Source organism: Protopterus annectens, chromosome 3.part1, assembly GCF_019279795.1.
Source record: "Protopterus annectens isolate FY-2018-M chromosome 3.part1, PAN1.0, whole genome shotgun sequence".
NCBI classification, from domain to species: Eukaryota; Metazoa; Chordata; order Ceratodontiformes; family Protopteridae; genus Protopterus; species Protopterus annectens.
Genome location: NC_056732.1, coordinates 132,872,331 through 132,888,532, shown reverse-complemented (window position 1 = coordinate 132,888,532; position 16,202 = coordinate 132,872,331). Strand labels below are relative to the sequence as shown.

Genomic DNA, 16,202 nt, shown 5'->3' with positions numbered 1-16,202 from the left:
TCACACTGCCTCCCTTGACCTGGCGAAGGCATTTGACACAATACCCCACTCGGACATTATTAAGAGGTTAGGTGCAAAACCATATGTCACCCAGTGGATAGCCAACCGGCTCACAGACAGGACCCAGGAAGTTAGAACTGAGGAGTCCACCTCAACAAAGATGCCAGTCACAAGTGGAGTCCCTCAGGGATCGGTCCTTGGACCAGTTCTTTTTGGTATTTACTTCTCTGAAGTTAAGGCCAATGTCTGTGTTCTCTGGCTGACCAAATTTGCAGATGGTTGCAAATTAGGAACTGTCATTGAATCCCACACTGACACAAATGTTCTCCAGGAAGGGTTGACTCAGACAAACAACTAGGGTTAGAGTCATGGACTAAAACTAAATGCCAAGAAATGCATAATAGTATCCTTTGGGAAATCATCCACCCGTGGTAACTACCATATTAACAACACAGCCCTTAGAGTTGACCCAGTAGTCAGGGACTTAAGGACACACCTAGAAAGTGGGAGTTAGGGACAAACCTAGACATAATCTAATCTTTAACCATCATGTGTCTGCAGTAGTGAGGAAATCATTCTATGTTGCACAACTTATAAACAAATGTATGGCAAGTCCAAGGGAGTCACTGTTTCACTGTATTTGGCATTTATCAGCCCCATCATTCAGTACAATACCCCTTTTGGTATGTACCTTACTAGGTATAGAAAACAAATGGAATGTCCCCAAAGGTTCGTCACTAAAAGAAAACAGGGTCTAAGTAGAATGTCCTATGCAAACCGTCTCAAGGCCATATCCCTGTATTCTGTCTTCTACAGACTTTGGAGGGGAGATCTATGCCTGGCATAAAGAGCATTCTCAGACCCCACTCTGATGGACCTCCTGCATATCCCAAAACAAATAACACCAGAATTACCCATTCTAAAGATTTTTACCTGTGATATAACTAAGACCTGCTGGAGAGACAGTTATATATCCCAGAGACAACACTGTCTCTGGAACAGGTGCCCCATCCATGTAAAGCAGAGTTCCTCCCTATCCCAATTCAAGTGCAACTTGGACAATGGTATGGGGAACAGGAAATTCATCCCTGGGTTGGCACCTATGTCTCTAATGGATACAAGCAACATGTAAATGGTTAATCTCCCAGGCCTCAGTTTGAAAATGTTTCATCTCCCAAGCACCTGCTTGCACTTATCAAGGATATCAGAACTTGTCAGAGATTTGGGATGCATGACTAGGATTAAAAAGGCTCTTGTGGTTGTTCACCTAGTAATCACCTATGAACCTATGAAGCTATAAATAATTGGTGCTGAAATTATGGACTGAAACTAAGTGCCAAAAAATGTATTATTAAGTCATCTGTTCCATGCAACTACCACATTAAGAACACGCCCCTATGAGATGACCAAGTTGTTGTGGATTTGGGAATTTATGTGCATAGTGACCAAACTTTAGACCAGTGTGTATCCATTATTATAATAAATTCCTTCTATACTGCACAGCTTATAAATAAAGAGATTATGTCTAAATAGAGGGATGTCATTGTCCTCCTTTAATCATCACTCATTAGGCCAATCAAATACATGCAACATCAAAACACCCACAGAGATACTTTAATAAAAGTGTGCAAGGCCTAAACAACCTGTCTTACATGGACTAACTCAAAACACTTTCACTTATGTTAGGTATCCTACAGAATGCTAAAAGGTGACCTGTTTATGGCATATAAGACATCCTCCAAACCAGTATTGATGGATTTACTGCACATCAGCAAGTCAAATGGTATCAGAAATACTCAGTCCTGAGAGCTATACCTCTTTTATATCAGCAGAATGGTTTGGAGATGCAGGTATATCTCACAGTGGATACAGCTGCTCTGGAACAGACTCCCCATCAACATAAAACAAAGTTCATTTTTGTCCACATTCAAGCGCAACTTGGATCCTTAGATGGAAAACAGAAAATTTATCCCAGGTCTGCCCTCTGTACTGTAATGGGCAGAGGCAGCTCCTAAATGCTTTATCCCATGCATGTGTCCCCTCAAATTATCTATCGTATGATCCCAGTCATTCTTATTAGGGGTAATATATAATTATCGACCTTGGGATGGATAAGGTCAATCTATAACCAAATGGGATAGGTTAATTTGAGCACAAAAAGGGAAACTGGCTAGGCTTAAAGTGGCTCACAATGGCAGCAAGCCCGAAAGGCACAGGTGACTCTCTTCAGGAGCATTCTGGAAGCATTGTCTGATTGTGATTTCTACAGAGACCCAGGGTGTATAAGTGGAGACTGACGAAATGAAAGTCAAAGACTATTACATAAATCCTATAAGTAGTTCATAGCATTAATACTCTATGGGCTTACAGTCACTTGCTTAGGTCCTAATTACTTGCATCACAGGTATTCAGGTATTGTTGCGTTTGATGGCTGTTGCTTATGTGCTACTGCTTGCTTAACAAAGAATCAGCTCTCTTTTGATCCCATTGTTCTGATTTTCTCGGGGCTTATGACCACCTAGAGAAACAGTGAGGTAGGTTTTTCAGTTTCTTGTGGTCATCGCTACTTTTTTGAGGTGTGGTGACCTCAGAGTGAGAATGATATTGTAAATAAGGTTGATGCTTAGCTTGTAAATGGTCTATACAAGTATGCGTGCTTCAAGCATTGGTATGCTTGACCTATCAGATACATGCTTCATTTGCTGAATAACTGTAGTACAAGCTTCATAGCTCCTCTGTGCTATTCCTCAGAATTGTCAGAAGTTTGGCAAATCTTTGTAACTTTACTAATGTTTAAGGAATACATTTTCAGCATGCAGTCTAATGGGGGTCACATGCTATGACCACTGTTATGGCACCATTCTATTATGAACATTGATTTTATGCAACAATTGTAAAATCTCCATATCACACTTGTAAGATGACTTTGTGATGGGATGGAATCACATAGTAAACGTTCTATAAGGTATTAGAGGTTTCCAGTAAAAAAAAATATTTGCAGTTGTAAAATGTATATGTGTGCATTTGTTTGTGTGTACAGACATGCACACAAAGCACACACACACACACACACACACACACACACACACACACACACACACACACACACACACACACACATGGATGTGTATGTGTGTGTCTTTGATATATATATATATATATATATATATATATATATATATATAGAGAGAGAGAGAGAGAGAGAGAGAGAGCATATTTAACACTTTCTGAAAATGCCCCAACAGTATCATATGTGCCGCTGTTTTAAAATCCAGAGAGAAATACAGGACATCCTGGGACTGTGCTCACAGAACTATTCACAACACTTGTGGGAGTATAGTAACATCTGTATCATGGATACCTTCTTGTACAATATAGCTTAGCTGTTTAACCGTACACACTGAGTTTAACAGCAAAAGGTATCCTTATTCATGTCAGTAAGCTGACCATGCAGTAAAGGAAGAAGCATGCACGATAGGACTAAGCAGGCTGCCCAATGACTACAGGTAACTAACACACTGTCCAGAGGTGTAACCTATTATGCACATTCCAGTCAGCTGACTCACCCTAGCATTCTCATGTAGGTGGAGGTCTGGTTAAAATATTTTGCACACATGGGTCTATAGGTGAATACTAGACTATTAGTTTACAGGTTATTAGAAACCTAACCAATGACCAGTGGAGAGATTCAAACCCCATGCATTGTATATGTGAGGTAAAGACCTTTACCATGATGCTACCTCTTCCCCATGGAGTGATGCCAGGCAGCAAGTAATAGGAGTTACAACCTTAACTTAGCTTAAACTCACAAGACTGTGTTGTCATTCTGTTGATGTAGCACATGTAATACAGTCTGTCCACCATGTAGAAGCTCATGAGATACATACATTTTAACTTACCATGAATGTGGATGTTTCATCTTGCACTTGCTGCTGTGTAATCTAATTGCTGGTCATTCTGTAACTGTCAGGCAGACACTTTTCTTCCAGTGTAGTCTTTATATAAGGCAGTCAACAAAAAATAATTAGTATTTCTGAGGCTTTGTGGAGGACAAAAATAAATGAATACATAACTTCAGCTAAGGTTAAAGAGGAGTTTATTTTATTTTTATTTTATCTATTTTACATTTGTTAACTGGGCTAATCCAACTGGACTAGGTCCATTTTCAGTGGAGGCCCAAGGAGAAAAGCTCCACAATTCAAAACAACAATATCAAAAAACAAACAAATGTTAAAAGTAGAGACATTTGCTTTAAATATTCTGAGAAATAGCTGTTTTGAAAGAAGTAGTTCCACAGTTGGATACAACAATATTAAAATACAGAGAGTGTTAAAAATGGAGAGATGCACGATAACCAAAATATGAGATTACTAGTCTTAGTAAGTTACAAGTTTGAACACAAGACCTGTATTCTGTTTAGGTTAATTATAGGTGGAATAGGAAAGAGACAGGCTGGATAAGTAATGTGATATATGTTATATGTTATGTTATGTTATGTTATGTTATGTTATGTTATGTTATGTTATGTTATGCTGAGTTAGTGAGTTAAGACAATTATATTTTATCATAGTAGACTCTATGTGCTTGATAGTGGTATTCTGAGTTAGGGAAGACATTTCCTTAGTGCTCTGCTATCCTGCAGGTGTTCGTTTGTGGCTCTTTAGATGTTAGCTGTGGCTTTCCTCTTACTACCCTAGGTCTGCGAATGGCAGCCTCCAGAAAAGCTAAAGGTACTGCTTGACTTGGAGTTGCGGGATAGAGGAGAGCAGCATCAGAGACTTCTGCAGCACTGCCGGGATGCTATACGGTACAGCGTTAAAACAGGTAAGACTGCATACCTTCTAAAATGCTGACACAGATTTTGTTATAGCAAAGAAGTATAGAAGAGTAAGGATCAGAATTCCATGAGTATGACTGGATTTGTAAACCTCTAAGGATTTCTTCAGTTTTAGGAGTTGGCCTAAAATGTGTACACTGTGCATTTTTGATAAGGATTGTGTGCTATCTTGGGAAAATAATGTTCCATTGCAAAGTTATCAAATCAAGGACTTTGGCTGTCTATTTTAGCAAACAAAATTCTCTGCGTTTTTCACTGAACTAATATATTTCATTTTGATCATGGGTTTAGCTTAGAAAAGAGAAAAGTAAATGGTCCTGGATGTTGCTGATGAATATGCTAAAAGGACTTAGTTTTTATGTTTTTGATGTATGAAGTGCAGCCTACTTGTGTACTTGCTCTGTTATACCGGAACAGAGGATCATAGAAACATAGGAGATTACTAGGCTATTGACCCGAACGTCATTTTAAATCTAGCAGTTTCATCCCAATGTAATAATATAGAAATGTTAGTCAATACCCAAGATTACATTTAGTGATGACTGCCCATGTCAAGGAGGGTTGTGGGCTCTATCCCTTATAAGATTTTAAGGTGCCCCATCCACTTGTCCAGGTTCCTCTAGAACAGTGTCATACAGGTGCTGTGTTTCACATGAATTGGTAGCCTGTTCCAAAAGATGTAGCAGTCACTGGGAAATAAATTTATCCCTCCAACATGTTCTGTTTAAGTCACAGGCCATAACTAGGTCCCTGGAATGGGTAGCCCTAGTCCTGTTTGATTTACAGACATGCAACAAGTTCATTGGGTTTGGGTCTTGGATTGCTCTGTAGGACAGGCATAAGTTCCCCTAAGAAGTCTATATGATACAGAGTATAGTGACAGGGACTTTAGTCAGTCTGTGTAAGGCACATGCTAGAGCCCTTTGATCTTCTTTATTAGAAAGCTCTGAGGTCGTTCTAATTGCTGCAAGTGCTTAGTATGGTACATGCCAAATGGGGCATTGTACTCAATTATGGGCTGGATAAGTGCCGAGTATAGGGTGGTTATAACTTTTTTTGCTCTCAAGGTGTTGCTTTTACTAATTAAGTGTGCTATATAGAAAGCTTTCCTTACTACAGTAGACACATGATGGGTTGAAATTAAGGTCACAGTCAGCATGTGATCCCAGGTCCCTTACCACTTCTTGGGTATTTAGGTTACTGTTGATTTGATAGTGTGAGAGGACATTGTTTGTGCTGAAAGGAATGATGATGCATTTCTTTGCATTCAGTTTGAGACTGTGACTAATACATCATTCCTTGGTCGGAGTGAGACCCTTCTGGAGTACACTGACATTGTTTGGGGATTCAATAATTGCACCTAGTTTGCAGTCATCTGCAAACTTGGTTAGCCACAACCCCTTAGTTTTGACCTGAACTTCTGAGAACTATATACCAAACAGTAGGGGGTGCAGCACTGACCCCTGTGGCACTCCACTGGTAATAGGTCTTCTGGTTGATGTGGAGTAACCCACTTTGATAGTGCGTGTCCGGTTTGTAAGCCAGTTGGCAATCCATCTTATAACAAAGGGGTTTACATTAATTTTGCTAATTGTATCAGTAATGCCTGAATGTGGAATTGTGTTGAAAGCCTTTGCCAGGTTGAAGTATGCTGTGTGCACAGATTTGCCCTCATCAATGGCCTTGGTCACATTTTCAAAGAAATCCACCAGCTTTAACAGGCAGGATCTGCCCTTCATGAAGTCGAATTGGATAGGATCCGGGGATTGGAGGTCACCTATGTCTTTATTTATGAGGTCTACAATGATACTTTCCATAGCCGTACAAAAGAATCTGGTCAGGTGTATGGCTCTGCAATTCCCTTGGTCTGTTGCTAGGCTGCCACTTTTGTGGAGCGGGATAACTGTTGCTGTTCTCCATTCCACAGGCACAAAGCCTATGGTTAGGCTATGATTGAAAAGGGTACTTAGTTGTGATGCTGGTTTATGTTTTAGCCTGGTTAGAAGACAGCCTGGGATGTCATCTGGTCCCACAGAGGCTGTGGTTTTTGCTTTGGACAAGGCTTTGATGACCTGCTCTTCAGATATATGGGGTGGGAGGAAAGTTTGGGGGAAGGTTTGTTGTAAGCTAGGATGTGGTAAGGGAATAAAACCTATCCACTAGCAGGTTTGCTATCTCTGTGGGATCAGTGTGTGTGATACCATTGGCCACTAGTTCTGCACATGCTTGGGTCCTCCCCTTTAGGTTACATACATAGCTATAAAAGGCCTTATGGTTATCCTTGGCTGTACTTGCTAGGTTTGTCTCAAAGGAGCCCTTGGAGGATTTGACAAGTTCTCTTATTTGCCTGTTGAGGCTGAGGAGGGTGCTTTTCCACTGTTGGGGCCTTGCCTTTGTTTTCTTGGACAACAACTGTTTTCATTTATTGTAAAGTTTGTTGATTCTGGATGTCTCCCATGACAGCTTGTTTTACTTGGGGCTCTGACTTTGATTCTTTGTGGTACGTCTTTGTTTATACACTTTTGCAAGTGATTGTACAGTGCTTTAGTATAAGCCTCGGTATAGTTACCCTGCTTGGTGTGGGGCTTGGAATGCATTTATTCCTTCACCTAGGAGGGTATAGTTTGCCTTGATGAAGTTTTTTAGTCTGATTTCACCCTTTGTGAGTTATGGTGCCACTGCCACCTCAAAGGTGATTGATTTGTGGTCAGATTTATCTAATGAGCATTCGACAGTTGTGGCAATGCATCTGTTTGACATGTTGGTGAGGACCAGATACAGAATGGTTGTTCCCCTTTACTGGGATATGAACAATTTGTTCCAGGGCATTTGAATTTACAAATTCAAGGAACTTTTACACTAGTGAGATAGGGCTAGCGTAGGTTTCCCAGTTGATGGTGGGATAATTGAAAACCCCCATAACAAATGTGTTTGGTAAAATTTGGATTGTCTCCAGTTTGGTCAAGTAGGCTTCATGGGTGTCATGACCCATGGGGGGTGGGGGGTGGTCTATAACTGGCTATCATTTGAATGGGGGTCTTGCCCACCGTAACCTGGACCCGGAGTAACTCCATGAAGTTGTCCAGTCTAACTAGATGGGAGGTGAATTTATCCGTAATATAGATTGAAACACTGCCTTGTTTGGTTTTCACAAGTTCATTTTGTGGTCTGAAGGTGTGGAAGGCATTGTAGCCTTGCAAGGCCAGGGTATTCTCTGAGGCCTTGCACCAGGTTTCTGTGACTGCACATGCACATTTTCTAGTGAAAGAAGTGCTTCCAGGAGTGCAGTTTTTGGTTTAAGCTCCTAGCATTTAGCAGCATGACCCTTATTTTGTTCTGATTGGTATATTTCACATCGGTAAAGTTGTTTTTGAGACCTTGCCTAAAAAAGGCGCTATGGAGAAGGCAAAAGCCTTTGCCATCAGCCAAAAGCCTAGAGGTGCCAGGTGCAAAATGTCACAGGCAAAGCAGCAAGGTTTGTCGACCATGGCTTCCCAGGCTGACAGTAACTGGATCCCCTCTGAATGACACCAAAAACTGAGCTAATTATTGAAATCAGTATTTTTTTTGTTTATACTGTGACATCATTTTAGGTGAGGGTAGTAAGTTGCTAAAAGCTAGGAACATACCTGCCTGGGACACATACTCAGAGAGTTCAACCATGTCTCTCTTTATATAATCCAGTAAGATATGTCTCAGGTCATTCACACTGACATGAACTATGATAGAGTCATAATGGTACTTGTTGCTGAGAGATGAGTGCATGCATGATTTGACAAAACTTGACACCAGGCAAGCAGCTGATTGTGACTTTTTCCTTGTCCAACCTGGTGAGTGGGACTTATGTGTGTCTCACTGTTGAGTCTGGAATGACAGGAAAATTTGATTTTTGACTATTATGTCTTACTAGCTTGGTGTTTGAGACACTGGTGTTGCTATGTGTCATGGGTGCTGCGGAGAGTGTGTTAGTTATAGCAGTCTTGTGTTTTGGAGGTCTCTGGTGTTTCAGTAGTTTTTTTGAGAGAACCTCCATGTATGTGGATTTACAGGTTTCATGCATACTATGTATATGAGTAGTGGTATGTGTAGACTAGTGGTACTATGAACATATGTAGTGATGGGTGAGTTGACAACCTTCTTCGTGTTACTGTTTTGAATGACAGAGAGCATGGATTCTAGATTCTTGGTGTAAATACATCTCTTGCACTTTGTACTACAGTGTGTTATTAGTAGAGGGTTGTCTGTGTGCATGAGGGAATTGCTACACTGCCTCAAGAGACCTAAGTCAGTAAGGTTGGCAGGAGAGACAAAGGTAGTCCAACTGTCCATAATGCTAGGTTGAAGACTGTTATCACTCGGAGTGGCTATTCAAAATCTACCACGGTGGAGCTCAGTGGATGGATATTTCTGCCTGGGTTTTAGGGAAAATTTGTTGAATTTACCTGTCCAGCTTTGGAGCACAACTGTGCAGCAGTGCACTGTGCTGAATGACATGCAAACAAGCAGAGCTCAAATGCAGGACCTAAATACCAGAAGCTAAAAACTTGAAAAAACTTTTAAATAGATTCAAAAGGACCAATGATGAGGATGGTTATTCCAAGCCCTAGACTGACCTCCCTTTACCAGACAGGTCCCAGTCAGCACAGTTCTCTCACAAAAGTGCAGATAGGCCCCTCCCAATCCAAGATGGCCTGGAAAATGTGCTTTGAACAAACAAACCACTACAAACAGTTCCAGAAGCAGCAAGACTGTATCTGGACTATGCTACAGCTACTAGCTACCCTAGTTTCAACAGGAAACACTAGAGAATGTTTAAAACAGCAAATAAATAGCAGTGAGATACTAAAAAAAACATTAAAACAGCAGAAAATCAGCAAGGAGGCTCTCAAGAATGTTTTAAATAGTTAATAGATCAGATATTTAAACACTGCTTGCTTGGTGGGAAAACCAGAACAAGCAGAACAGAGGAACTTCAGATATCATTTATAAGAGATGTGTGAGACTACTTCTGCATGTTACTGCCTTTTGCCTGTCTTTTGATATTCACACTGAAGTGAACATAAACAACAATACATCTCAAGTAAAACTTGTAATATTGGTACAGGCTTGATTTCTGCATATTGTGCAGAACTGATGTGAGATAGAAGACAGGATCAGCAGTTTCAAAAAGAAAGAAGATACTTTTCAAATAGAAAAAACTATGCTGTCCTTCAGAACAGAGAAGCACCCCAATGCATTTCACTCTTGCATGTTGACTCCCCTTGTAGACAACACAAATATGGTCACAGAAACTACCTTTATAAGCTCTCAGACAGAGTGACCTTTCAGCGGTTTCAGTAACAAGAAACTTTATAGTTTAAACATGGCCTCACTGAGACCAATGACTGGTGTCAGAACCAGAGCCTTAAGCTCAATGCCAAAATATATGTAGTCATCCCCTTTGGGAAAAACCCAGTTCCCATGAGTTACCACATCGATGGTAGTCCAGTGAACACAGAAGGCGTTATAAGAGATATGGGAATGCAGGTTCACAGCAACCTCTCTTTTGATCACCATATTGCCACTGTGGTCAGAAAGTACTTCAATGTGGCACATCTCATTACGAAGGGTTTTGCATCCAGGAAGACAGAGGTCATTGTCTCCCTCTACTTTTCCCTCATTAGGCCAGTCATTGAGTACAATGCCCCATTTGGCATGTACCTCACTAGACACCTGCAACAACTGGAGAGGCTGCAAAAGTACCTTACAAAGAGGATACTATGCTTTAAACACTTGTCCTGTATGGACAGACTCAAAAAACTCCACCTATTCTCTGTCTCATATCGACTACTTAGAGGCAATCTCTGCTTGACTTACACAGTCATGTCTGACCTAGCTCTGTTAAAAATGCTACATCTAAAGAAATCCCAATCCCTCCACACCACATGCTCCAGAGACCTCAGCCTCATTACCACAATCAACAGAATGTACTGGAGGGCAGGTTCATAACCCAGAGACTGCCCAAGCCATGGAATAGACTTCCCATACATGTCAAGCAGAGCACCTCACTGACCCTCTTCAAGAGAAATCTTGATGAGTGGATGGGAAATAGAAAATTCACCCCGGGGGTAACTCTAGTGGCTCTACTCGACAGAGGCACTGGGAACTAAGGTCGGGTGGCACGATGTCAGAATAATCCTATGGCTTAGGCTTGTAAAGGCCCCAGGGCCATTAGCCTAGCACACACCTATGAACCTATGAACCCATGAACCAGAAATCATCCTTCCTCTGAGATCACTTTGGCTTCAGCGTGCAAGGAAGACAGAGGCCAAAGGTCACACCATGGCAAGAGCTCCTTAGATGGTATTTGAACTGACCTAAGATTTTTCATGCATGAATGCAACATTACTCAATGCAGAAAGAGAAATGGGAGCAAAGTACAAAAATCCTATTTAGATTATTTTTCACGTACAGATGGTATATTTGTACTTAAAATTGAATTTTGCTTCTGGTGTTTCTAGGACCAACAGTATTTAATTCTGGTTTTAAATAAGAAAACAAGATTACAGTTTGGCTTCTACTTCATTCGTGCTTTAAATAATATTATGTTTATTGGTGGTACTCCTTTCATAGTGTAGCATGTACTTTAGGTTTTTTTCTCACTTTGTTTATAGAATGAGATACCTGTCATAGATTAAGTTGAATAAGTACTGATTATTTTAAGTGGCTGAATGAGTTTTAGCAAGAGAAAGATGTTCGCTCAGCTGTAATTTGTGCCCGAATAAAATAAGATTTTGTCCTTTGAGGCATTTTTGGGGCTGGATCTTTCTTATCTGATGATTCTGACTTAGGGCTGTATATAAAATAAAACAACATTAACAGAGATATTTTTGGCTAGTTTTCTTCTTTCGGCTGCCCCCATTAGGGGTCACCACAGCAGATCAACTGTTTCCATTTCTTCCTGTCCTCTGCATCTTGCTCTGTCACACCAACCACCTGCATGTCCTCTCTTACCACATCCACAAACCTTATCTTAGGCCTTCCTCTTTTCCTCTTACCTGGCAGCTTCATGCTTAGCATCTTTTTCATAATATACTCTGCATCCCTCCTCAGCACATGTCCAAACCAACGTAATCTTGCCTCTCTGGCTTTGTCTCCAAACCTTCCAACCTGGGCTGACCCAATAATATACTTATTTCTAATCCTGTCCATCCTCGTCATACCCAGTGCAAATACTAACATCTTCAACTCTGCCATGTCAAGCTCTGACTCCTGTCTTTTTGTCATTGCCACTGTCTCGAAACCATATAACATAGCTGGTCTCACTACCCTCCTTATAGACCTTCCCTTTCACTCTTACTGGTACTCGTCTGTCACAAATCACTCCTGACACTCTTCCCCACCCACTCCATCCTGCCTGTACTCTCTTCTTCACCTCTCTTCTACACTCACCATTACTCTGAACTGTTGATCCCAAGTACTTAAACTCATTCACCTTCGCCACCTCTACTCCCTGCATCCTCACCATTCCTCTATCCTCCTTCTCATTCACACACATATATTCTGTCTTAGTTCTGCTGACCTTCATTCCTCTTCTGTCTAGAGCATATCTTTACCTCTCCAGGGTCTCCTCCACCTGTTCCCTACTCTCACTACAGATCACAATGTCATCTGCAAACATCATAGTCCATGGGGACTCCTGTCTGATCTCGTCTGTCAACCTGTCCATCACCATTGCAAATAAGAAAGGGCTCAGAGCTGATCCTTGATGTAATCCCACCTCCACCTTAAACGCATCCGTCACTCCCACCGCAGACCTCACCACTGTCACACTACCCTCGTACATATCCTGTACCACTCTTACATACTTCTCTGACACTCCCGACTTCCTCATACAATACCACAACTCCTCTCTAGGCACCCTGTCATATGCTTTCTCTAAATCCACAAAGACACAATGCAACTCCTTCTGGCCTTCTCTGTACTTCTACATCAACACTCTCAGAGCAAACATCACATCTGAATTGCTCTTTCTTGGCATGAAACCATACTGCTGATCACTAATCATCACCTCCCTTGTTAACCTAGCTTCCACTACTCTTTCCCATAACTTCATGCTGTGACTGATCAGTTTAATCCCTCTGTAGTAGTCTGGGTTATTATATATAAATGACTAGAAGAAAGGAGTAAATGACTAGATTCACATCAAGAAGGATGGCAGCAAGGATATTAGTCATGAAAGGTAACATATGGGAGTTGTGTGCAGAAAAAAAAGAGAATGTACATGAGATTTTTTTTCCTCATTTGAATAAGAAAGCATTCACATTTACATCATATTAGGAGAAACATGATGTCTGCTGTTATAAGTAACACCTCGTAATATTTTCCTTAAAGAACACCAGCAATAACACACAGAACTGTACAGAAATTACTATGGTTGTGCACTTGTGCCTTATACTCTCACTTTATCTAGTAAGGGATACCATTTAGAGTAAGAATTAAATGTAAGCTTGAGTCATGAATGTGAAAGGCTCTGAATATGCAAACTGCATGAGTAATAACTTGAAGGACAATTGCACTGAATTAAAAGATGAATAAAAATGATATCTTCACAAGCTGTGATAAACTGCATTAGCCGTGCATACAACATTTTCAATGTACAATACAGCATACATTTAGAAATGATAGTCTTAAGGGCATTTGCCTAATAATCTAATGCTGTTAAATTCAAGTGATGGATTTTGAGCTGCACTTTAGTATTATAATCAATATTTCCACTTATGAATATTACAAAATACAGGATTTATTGATAACGTCACTCCAGATAGCTCCCTATCAGAAATATGAGACAGCTAGAGTCTTAACACTACAACAAATAAACTATCTTTCAAAAAGAAAAAACAGCAGATTGTCAAAATGTTTTCAAATTGACCTTCTTTCCTCCCTGCCTCTAAAATTTAATTCCAAGAATGGTTTACACTAGAGAAAGGGAAATACTGTAAGATGCTGCACCCTTGGACTTGTATATCCCCTTCATTCACCATTGTAGTTCTCTAGTTCTGAGGGCTATAATGGTCTCACACTTTTAACAAGCATGTACTACATACATTATTGCATAAGCAGTATTGGTATGGATCTCCTGGAGAAAGAGTTTGTGTGGCATGAGAGGGTACAGCCAAGGGATGAATGGTTGTAAAACAAGAAACATATGTGCGTGTGTGTGTGTGTGTGTGTGTGTGTGTGTGTGTGTGTGTGTGTGTGTGTGTGTGTGTGTGTATGTGTGTGTGTGTGTGTGTGTGTGTGTGTGTGTGTGTGTGTGTGTGTGTGTGTGTGTGTGTGTGTGTGTCTCTGTATCTATATGTACAGAAGCAGAGAGAGATAGGTGTGTGCATGTTTGTGTGCGTGTTTGTGTGCGTGTTGGTGTGTGTGTGTGTTTGTGTGTGTGTGTGTGTGTGTGTGTGTGTGTGTGTGTGTGTGTGTTTGTATGTGTGCATACATCATGTTTCACAGAGGTTTCATTTTCACTCACTCTGTTTACATCTGCATAAGTCCATTGGAATATTTTATATTTTCTACTCCACATTCCTCAGTTAGTATGAAAAGCACCCCTCTTCTTTTCCTACTGACGTCTAGAATGGTAACACTACTTTGTCTCCACTGTGCAGCATTATATAATATCAGGAAGATTTAGACATGGGCTAAAACCCAGCACATCTTTATTTCATTAAAGAATCCACTCTCTATACCAACATGGATTCTGGGAAGGCAGAATTACAACAACCACAATCCACACCCTAACAGATAGCATCCTATAAAACAGGGATATTTGGCTTCTAACAAGGGTCATTTTTTTTAACTTAACAAAAACGTTTGACACAGTCAGTCATTCACTACTGGTAAACTACTGGTAAACTCTCTATTTACTGTCATCATAAGCCCATGAGCCTACATGTAGTTTAAAGAAGTCCTCTCCAAAATATCACTTAAAGTATGGATTGGAGTTGCCTCCTCACCAACAACATATATTAGCAAAACCACCAAGGATCACTCTTAACTCACCCTCTGTTTTTATTGTTTATTAATAAACCCCCACCTGATGTCCGCTTATTACTCATCATCCTCTATACTGATGATATGCTTATCAGCAGATCTAGCTCATCTCCAACATTTCAAAAATCTGGAGAAAGATCAATCTGGAGTCAATAATTGGTTCAACCAAAGCAAACTCAGCCTCTGTATAAAAAAGAACAAATCATTGCTATTTGGGACACAGTAAAAATGAAGTAAATATTCCACTGATTTGAAAATGTTCCTTAATAATGTCAAAATTATGGAAAAAGTTCAGTCAGGCAGGTACCAAGCAATTTTGTGAGATTCAACACTAATATTTCATAACCCCATTCAGCTTAGTAAAACTAAAGTTAACAAGCAACTCTTTTCACTTTTTCTATCTCTTGCTGGCAGAGTAGCCATTAGAAAGGGAGTCTTGCTTCCATAGATGGCATATGGGCTCCAAAGTATTGTATCCGCCTCAAAAAAGAATCTATCCATGCTTTAGACTACTTCAGATAACATTTGTAGATTTATGAACCTGTCATCAACAGATGAGCACAACTGCAGCACAATACAAAATGTCAAATGGATGGCCATACCTCAGGGAAGCCTCAATTTCAAACCTATCAGCTTAGAGACTTTTCCACACTTTGGAAACAGGTTATCTGAATGACCTCCCAAGCCATATAGTTTAAAGTTTCTCTTGGTAGCTACCTCAACATTACAATTACCCCAAATCAATTTAAAATGTAACAAACTGATAATGTGAGGCGATGCCAGCTATGCAATGAGGAGTAGGGCAGTGGATGTATAATAAATGCCAGCATAGCTAGCTGGAGTTTTGTAAATAATTATATGTCATTTGTATATCAAACTGACATTTGTATATCAAACTGATTTGTGCAGGTGCTTGTATTGGAAATGTATTTGTAAAGCTGCTTGTGTTAAAAAATATACCAACAGTGGGTCCTGCTGAACAGAAAAGAAATACACCTGTATGTCAGACTGCATTGTACCTGTTGAAATGAATATGCTGTAACAGAGGATACTGGATGAGAAGAGGTTAATCTTAGTCCAGCTAACTTTGAAAAAATAGTCTAAAATTAAATTATCTGGTTTAGCCCATCAAGATTGTATCTTACAGTTCTGTTTGCAGCAACAGACAAAATGTCTGTGAAAACCAGGGCTAGGAATCCTACTCTATTGTCTTTAGGGGTGAACTAATTGCTACCCTGGGAGGGTGGAAGTTTTTGAAATGGTTTTCTAGCTTCCAGATGCTCTAAAACATCTATGTGTGTGTATATGTTCTAGATTCTGGTTCATTTTCTAGTAA

At 40.3% G+C, this 16,202-nt stretch overlaps 1 protein-coding gene across 3 annotated transcripts in view; it reads left to right on the top strand.

Annotated features, from left to right (window-relative positions):
- GADL1 (glutamate decarboxylase like 1) overlaps positions 1-16,202 on the top strand; it is a 1,864,133-nt gene that overhangs the window by 324,143 nt on the left and 1,523,788 nt on the right. For all 3 annotated transcript variants that reach the window (XM_044066666.1, XM_044066664.1, XM_044066665.1), the window contains one exon: positions 4,698-4,824. In XM_044066666.1, coding sequence (XP_043922601.1) covers positions 4,698-4,824 — 127 coding nt within the window. The remainder of the gene's footprint in view (positions 1-4,697; positions 4,825-16,202) is intronic.